The sequence below is a fragment of the Colletotrichum truncatum genome (assembly GCF_014235925.2).
Source record: "Colletotrichum truncatum strain CMES1059 chromosome Unknown Contig_0019, whole genome shotgun sequence".
In the NCBI taxonomy this organism is placed as follows: domain Eukaryota; kingdom Fungi; phylum Ascomycota; class Sordariomycetes; order Glomerellales; family Glomerellaceae; genus Colletotrichum; species Colletotrichum truncatum.
In genome coordinates this window covers 12,807-20,786 of record NW_027222416.1, presented here as the reverse complement: position 1 = coordinate 20,786, position 7,980 = coordinate 12,807, and the positions used below count along the sequence as shown (strand labels likewise).

The 7,980-nt window shown below is 48.5% G+C and overlaps 1 protein-coding gene across 1 annotated transcript; it reads left to right on the top strand.

Moving 5' to 3' along the window:
• Nucleotides 1-3,289: 3,289 nt before the first annotated feature.
• Nucleotides 3,290-4,654, top strand: CTRU02_215735 (ankyrin unc44; the record flags this gene model as incomplete). The annotated part of the gene is made up of 3 exons (XM_070206547.1): nucleotides 3,290-3,609; nucleotides 3,679-3,695; nucleotides 3,846-4,654. 3 exons carry the CDS (start codon nucleotides 3,290-3,292, stop codon nucleotides 4,652-4,654), a joined length of 1,146 nt encoding a protein of 381 aa, XP_070059756.1.
• Between the last annotated feature and the right edge of the window lie 3,326 nt (nucleotides 4,655-7,980).

The following is a 7,980-nucleotide window of genomic DNA, read 5'->3' as shown; positions in this document are numbered from 1 at the left end:
GGAAATGGCAGTTACCAAATTAAAGCGAGTAATTTGCAAGGCTCACTCAGTAATCGGAGATAGCGTAGAGACCTCCAAATTCGGTACACGGAACTGCAACGGCTGTCTACAAGACCAGAGATCTATCATCATGCCTCCGCTGGCAACAGTAGCTTTTGCATCAGCTTGTCCGACAGCTTAAAATGTCAAAAGGGGCAGCCGAGCGCATATAAACGCGTTTGGGAGTCCGGAAGCCATTAAGAGACGGCGGAGAAGCGTAAATCATATGTCCTTCCCATATTGCGAGCATGCGTGTGGTTGGAGTCAGCATTACGCCACTCATCGAAGACAATGGACTCGCGTCTGGGCTGCCTGGTACTGAACGGGGTACTTTGCACTGATAACAAGTCTGCATTTATATCATCCCAGCTTGCTGGCATTGCCGCGTCCAGAGAAGACCTCTAGACGTATGAAAATTGCAGTAGCGGACACTGCTTCTCTGAAGATCCCCTAAGCCACAGCGCCGTTTTACTGGGTCTGTCTGGGGAGGGTCTAGGTAGGATCGTTTGGGGCACTTGATCAGGTCATCAGAGGCTGAAGCTCAACTCAGCAAGAAGAATACGGCTGCCGATGTCACGATTGAACAATTAAGTCGCTCCGGCCTCGTGGTGGTAATAAAAAAAAAAAAACACTGTTCTGTATTCGGAGATCTTAATGTGTCTGTGCCTTGGAGTGACTGGTTGTTACAATCCATCAACCTGTAACTAGAGGGGACAAGGGGACCGGGAGAGGGGGAAATGGGTGGGCTGAGGCAGACTTGGATAATGAACGCCGTGATGCCAGAGACAAATGACAAGGGCAACGCCACTTGGCGCTTTCCCATCAATCTTGATCCCTGAAAGCAGCCAAGCATCCCTTCGTCCCTGATCAAACTATTGTACCAAGTGTGCTGGGGTTGCCCCTTTCAACTCTGCGGAATATCAAGGAGCCGCAGTCAAGGCTAGCTGAGACCCATGGAATCTTGAAGACTGAGGAGTTCGACAGGGAACAAGCGCATCAACCTTTCGTCAAGGCTAGAAGGGGCAATAGGAGGGGTCATGTCGTCTAACAATCTAGTATGAATAAGGCATCAGTATCAATCCACAAGCGCCCACACCATCATTACCTAGATACCATTATTCACTCGTGGTTGATTACCGGCTCGCGATCTCTCCATGGTCGCCTTCATATTAGTCGTGTGCTTCGTGATTTCATGATCCTCCATATCTGGCTTGTGCGGACGCTTTGAAATAGATTGGACGGGTAGAATGATAGCGCATGGCAAAGTTTTGTGGAAAGATGCATATCTAGAGAGGCATATCGACTACGTAGACGATGGCATATAGCGGAGCTCATGGAAAAAGATTGGGATGGTCGACTTTGTCAAGGGGACAGCTAGTAGGTATACCGAAAAGAGGCGAAGATGTGTCTTGTTGTTGATCTAGACCAAGAGGATATTGGACCTGATCAATCGTTAATATGAGTCCAGGAGACGGCATCAAGGAAAGGGGTCGAGTTCAATAAGTACCTTACATCTCTCAGTCGCGACATAGGACTTGACATCGTGTCTCAAGCAGCGCCACTGGTACCGAGATAGTGGGTGAGTAAAGCGACGGTGGAAAATGCCTCGTTAAATGAAGTCGGGTGTGACTGGAGAGAGGTGGATTGTGTAGAGCGACGCCGTGCGCTTGCTGGGTTTGTGGGAGGCATAAGTACTAGGTTTTCAGGAGAGTTCCCTTGAAGCAGAGCGGATTCTGGGGCGATCCAGGCGGGCAAAGGTGGGACCAGCAACCAGTACGGGAGGTTGTCTTGGATTACAAGAGAGATCGGCAACTGAATTCAGTGTAGAGCATGTGGGCTGCCTGCAAGGTGAAGTAGAATCGATGTGAAAACGGATCTGAGTAGTGACTGTTATATCAGGCTGTGTGCGCGTGGAGTATGGCAGAGCAAGGAATCAAATGCTTAGATGATGCGGTACCTTATTAGAAGAGTTCGTGGTGGCGATGGGAGGCCTGGTGCGGTGGAGGTGGAGTCGTCGATAAGCGGAATGATATTGTTCTTGAAGTTCTTGGTCTTAGCTGTTAGAAGAGTCTTCTCATTAGGCTAGACACTGACAAATCTTTTGATGAAAAGGCATGGACAACGGATGTAGTGGTGGTGGAAAATATTGGGGGTACGAACGTCGGGGCGAGAAACAACAAATGGAAACAGGGGTTACTGGTCCATGGATTCGGTAAAAAAGAAAGATAGAGAGAGGAAGATGGAGGAAGACGGAGAGGGGGAAAAAAAAAAGGAAGAATGGAAGAGAAAGAGAGAGAGAGACCGTGATGTCGCTGTTGGGTTTGGATTCCGACATGATTTCATATTCGGATAAATACGTACCGTACATCAGGCCCAGACCAAGACCTGATAAGATAACTTGCCATGCAATCTTACCTAATACAAGTTCCCTGAACAATTGAAAGAATTATTCTCGCAGTAACAACCATAGGAACGTAAGATTTACTGGTAGTGTAGAGCACACCTGCGTCCCTGCCTTCTAGGGAGCACCCGACTGCCTTCAACGTCAATCTGCTTGCCGATTGGCCGACTTTTTTGATTGGCTGAAAGACAAAGTACGTATCGTGTATGGAGTACAGGGTCCAGGCACGTAGTGTACTCCGCTGCAAGAGGCAAGAGCTGGGGAGTTCGATAGAGATCATGTACCCATCAAGTCACTGACCCACCCAGCAGAGTTTACCGATTGGTTTTGTAGGATTTTCCGGCCCGCGCCATACACCCAGCAGGCTCGCCGGAAAAACGGAATTCTCGGAAAAGCAAAGTCGCTGGTACTTGTCTCGACTCTCTGGACTTGCCTCAAAAACAAACATCCACTTGAATCTTTCCTTACATAATACATCAAACTCTCGCAGTAGTAAGCAAGCCTCACCGAACCCCGCCCCGCTTAACTTCCTCAAATCCCTTGCCTGGTGTGGATGGGTAGCAGCAACCAAGGTAGTCGCAGTAAACCACTAACATTCATTATTGAAGCTCGACATCATTCACAGAACACCACAAAGCATCACCACAGAAAACCACCACAAAACACCATCACTCAACGCGACCGTCACCGTTCTTCAACCACGGCAGAAACCAAAACACCACAAATCACACAACAAGACTACCACCGTTCCTGAACCACGGTCCACGGCAGAGACCACCCCCAGCACATTTCCAAGATCTCAACGCCGACAAATGCTTCTTTCAACCAACCAGTTACCATAAACCTTATATGGAGAACCACACGCAGACCAGGACGACCCTATGCCGCCTTCCTGTCGAGATCAAACAAGCCATTGCTTCCGCTGTCGTCAGCTCGACACTGCCACCCCAATCGCCGCCTCCACCTGACGGGCTGCGTGACCTGGCCGCGCTGGCCGTAACTTCTCGCCTATGGTACGCAGTCGCAAACCCGTTGCTTCACATTACAGCTCTGGCCCTCGATCTGTTGGGCACTCACCCGAGAGACCACCTAGAAACCGTCGCTTACAAACATGGCGCTGTTCGGCTGGCCAACCTGATCAACTTCTATGGAGAATTTACTTCTCAAAAGTAGGCATACCGTTCATTTGTTATCGCTCTTGACAAGCTATGCTTGATACTGACCAGCACCGTGTCCAGCCAAACCGCATCCAGGCGTGAGTCGCTTCTCCTATGGGCCATTTCCTCTCGACGCCATGACCTCGTACGTCGGTTACTACTACACGTTCCAGAACCGCTACTTGCCGTTATTTTCGACTCACGTCTTAGCGTTTCCTGGGAATGCACTTCAGGTACCCATTACCCAGACCCAAAGACTGCGCGACATGTCCAGTATTATGCGACTCCTCTCCACGCCGCCGCTCGTGTGGGCGACGACGAACTGGTCGAGTCGATGCTCCGCCGCGGTGTCAACGTCGACGCCGAAGCATGCCTGCCCTGTCTATGCCCTTCTCCACATTCTCGTATCTTGAACGACTCTGACCCTTTCGAGGAAGTCCTCGCTACTCCTCTGCACCTTGCGCTGGCCCACGGCAAGACGTCGACGGCCAAGTTACTCATGGTCCATGGAGCACTCTGGGATCGGCCGGGATTTGTCACAGGTCCTTCCGGCGGCGTAACGAGTCTGCACATTATGGCGGCGAACGGTGCCACTCAACTGATTAACTGGGTGGCCAACTCGCCCCGCCATGTTCTGTGCAGGAACGGCTCACTGCACGACTGGCCGGATGCCAACGGCTTCTCGAGTTTGCACTATGCGTGCTTAGCATCCAGCAAAATGAGTGAAGAAGAGGGAACTGGCCGACAGAGTGCCCGCAAGCAGGCGTGGCGACTTGTATTGGCTCTGGGCCGCCTAGGCGCAATACTAGACACGCGAAACGAACAAAGCGCACAACGGCGACTCGAAACCGAGAAACGGCGCCTGGGAAGCGCTGTTCAGAACTGGTATGAGACAAACAATTCAGAGTCTGCGTGGTTATACCGAATCTGTCACTGGCACAGGGACATGCGTTATTTCGAATTCTCCCGTGATGAACCAATCGCATTTGCAGAGTCGCGTGGCAACTGGCTTCTGAGCCGGGCGCTACGGTCCCTGGCTTTGACCCCAGGAAGGTAGATTCGAGCAATCAGAGAAACATCTGGATCGTTCAGAAAGGTAAGTATCTAACTGGTCATAACGTAAGTTTGGAGCAGATTTCATTCGATGCACGAAAGTGGCCCGATAGCTAAGGAGGGATTGTAGACAGCGCATCTTTGGCAGTTTCCACAGGAATCAGTGCATTTTTAGTGGTCTGCGTGCAGCATCCGAATGTGTGTGAATCTCCTTGCAGGCCGAGGCCTCATCAGAGAAGAGACTAGAGGTCGCGAGGAGAAGACGCTTAACAAAGCAGTGTGTTGACAACAATTTCGACACTTAACGGGAGCAGAGGCAGCTATCAGTGTAAGGTATGGTATGTCTACCAGTGTACTTACTGAACTATTTAGTGATGGACCCTTTCAATGTGTAAGCAAGCTAACACTCCTAGGGCTAAGGCTCTTCTCGTATTAGTCTGCTTTGGCGCCACTCTCAATAACGAAAACACCCAAAGATTGTTGACTGATGCCAACGACGACAACCGCCGTCAGTCCCAAACTCATTCAACAAGATGGAAGATTCCCAACCAAGTCTTCAAGATGTCGGGTTTTGGTAGAACAAGCTACTAATACGACTGCATTTTCTCGCTCAACTTCGAAAAATCCAAAGTACTCATCAGTATTATTCGGCCAAGCATCCCCATTGCAACTCCGAGATTCCGACTACCTCAGTATCCCATCACTGCAGAAGCGTCAACAAGACGAAAAGAAAGAATTACGCTCATCAGGCCAGTTACCAAGATGCTCTACAAAATATGAAATCTACCTCACCCAACCACATCGCCAACTGTATTTAAGACAACAGTCGGCAGCCCCGACCATCCTGTGTAGCCCGAGATATTTTACAGACGCGCCTGCGGTGAAGACCGGAAAAAAGCCTTCTTGGAGGGGATTGATGAAGAGGTCGACGGAGGCGGACTTACAAAGCTTCAACCACACATGAGCGGAGTTCATCTCGCCGGAGATGTCCATAAGGTGCATACAGGAGGCAAGTTCTGTAATGAAGACCTACAAGCCCAGCGAAATGTGCGAGGTTCATGATAAGGGTTGGTACCTTGATACTCGCTGTGACTACAGCTCTCTCTCCTTTGTCACTGTAATTACCTAGGGCGGGTGTTTGATATGGGAAGAGGGACATATTAGCAGGGGATAGTGGGTTGGATTCGTAGACAATAATAGACTTCGACCCTAGCTCGACACCTGGACATAGATGTGAGAAGGCACAAGCAAGCATATCGGGCAGAAGAGCATGAGTATTCTCCGTATTCAAGAAGTAACTTATATAAAGACCGCCAGGAAAGTCGCCTCTTTTAAAATCTTTTCATTTTCGTGAGGGAAATGTGGAAATATCTTGTGTATTCTTTTTGATGCTCTGATAACCTCAAAGCCCAAGTGCAAAAGACCGCACTCTTATTCATGAACCTACCCCTGATTGAGTCTGAAAGCCTCCGCATGGACTGTAGACTGAAATAGGTCCTTGGCAGTCTGTAGCTCCTTAAACTCATTGAACTTGATGCGTTCGTGAAAGTCCGTCGATGATGTCTGTATCACCGTCGACTTATGACACAAAGGTCGGCTGTGCTCAAGCAAATTTGACCAAGTTCAATTAGCTGCCATGTGTCTTGCTCATGCAAACATTGAGGCTGACACTAGCCCTTGCGTGAAGGTAACAGGGAAGAAATAGATGAATCAGCTTTATTCACCTTGGAAATTTCTCTCTAGAGTACTCTCCCAACCACATGTCTTTAATAGAACACAGGTCGGCCCCCTGCATGATTTTCACAACCGGGAGTATCTCCGTCATCGTTCAGTATCATCAATGGCGGTCCCAATCGCCGAGAGAAGGCCCAATGCTCGATGCTGAATTAAGTTTAGAGCGTTCCCCGGAGAGAACAGGGCTCAAAGCCAGCTTTCTCAATACTTTCCCTGTTTTTCTGCGATTGGTGCTCTTTTCATTATGCGGATTAGCTCTGGTATCATCTTCACTCCTTTTGAATGCCATTATGTGAGTGTATTTCGACAGTCGAATGATCTACTATCACTATGGTTGTTCAGGAGCAAACTATCAATGTCACCGCATACACTGAGTCAGCCAAAATCACTCTACATAGTTGATGGTACGCACCACCACCTTGACGATTTGTGAAAAACGACGGTCGAGAAAAGAAAAAAGGCCCGCCTTTCAAAGAAACATCAGCTCAAAATGTAGTACTTCTATAGAGAGAGACCATTCATAATAGAGTGGATTTTGCGATAGATCGAAAAGACAAGAAATACGCGAAAAATTAATTTCAGGTAAGGGAGCTATGAAGACAATGACCATAGCTTCAGGGAATTACGGACAAGCCGTACTAGCTAGGATGGGGTCTATCGTAGCAACTAGCCCGTGAAATTAAACTGCTACTGCTGCTTATGATTGAATTTGGTTTTCTGTCTTGACCGACATCGTTCCTCTGCGTACCCTTTGAAGATTTATTTGAGTGCCCGAGAACCGCCCTAGGTCTCGAAAACGTTGTTTTCTTTATACTGCGTCAATCAAAGAGTTGTTGGAGCGGCAGTCCTCGGAATGTGACTGACAGGGATGAAGCCTCACCAAGTGGCTCGTTGACACTTCGAACCAAACAGAAATGTGTCGGCGTGGGATTGCCCTATGCTTCAGCACCCGCTTCGTCGTGAGGTCCCTGGTAACCTTGCCACTGCGACTTGGCCAAAAATCTCTCTGTTTCTCGTTACTCGGTAAGCTACCAAACTTAAACTTAGATATGGAAGTAAAATCGATGTGAAAACCGTTGTCAAGTCGTTCACGCTAATAGCGGCAGAGTGTGTGGACCAAGACGGCGATCAGAAAGTCACTAGCAAGCTGTTAGTTTTCAGGGGCAGACCTGCTAGCAAACTGTTGTCTCAGCTGAAGTGGGCAGAGAGCCTTGCGATGTAGCCAGGAAAAGACGTTGAGTGAAAGCAGTGTTGTAGTCACAAAGAAAGGCAAGGAGGAGCATGATAATCGTGTTTCTAGAGAACTCAATGTGCGAATGATGTACGACAAAATAACCGAAGACTTCATTATCGGAAAATAGATGGAAGACCTTAAATTTTGAATCATGAATGTAGAAAAAGCAGCGGCATTGAGAGCAATACCGCAATCATTGTTTGAGGATGGCCAAGTTTCTGTCTACTGGTAGCTAAACCTGGCCCCAGACGCTGGTTCTCAGAACATATCTAAGGGGAAAACCATCATCTTGTCAAACAAACATAGCCAAATCGTGAGACTAAACTTTTTGTAATTTTGGTAGCTGTTCAAAAACCATGAGT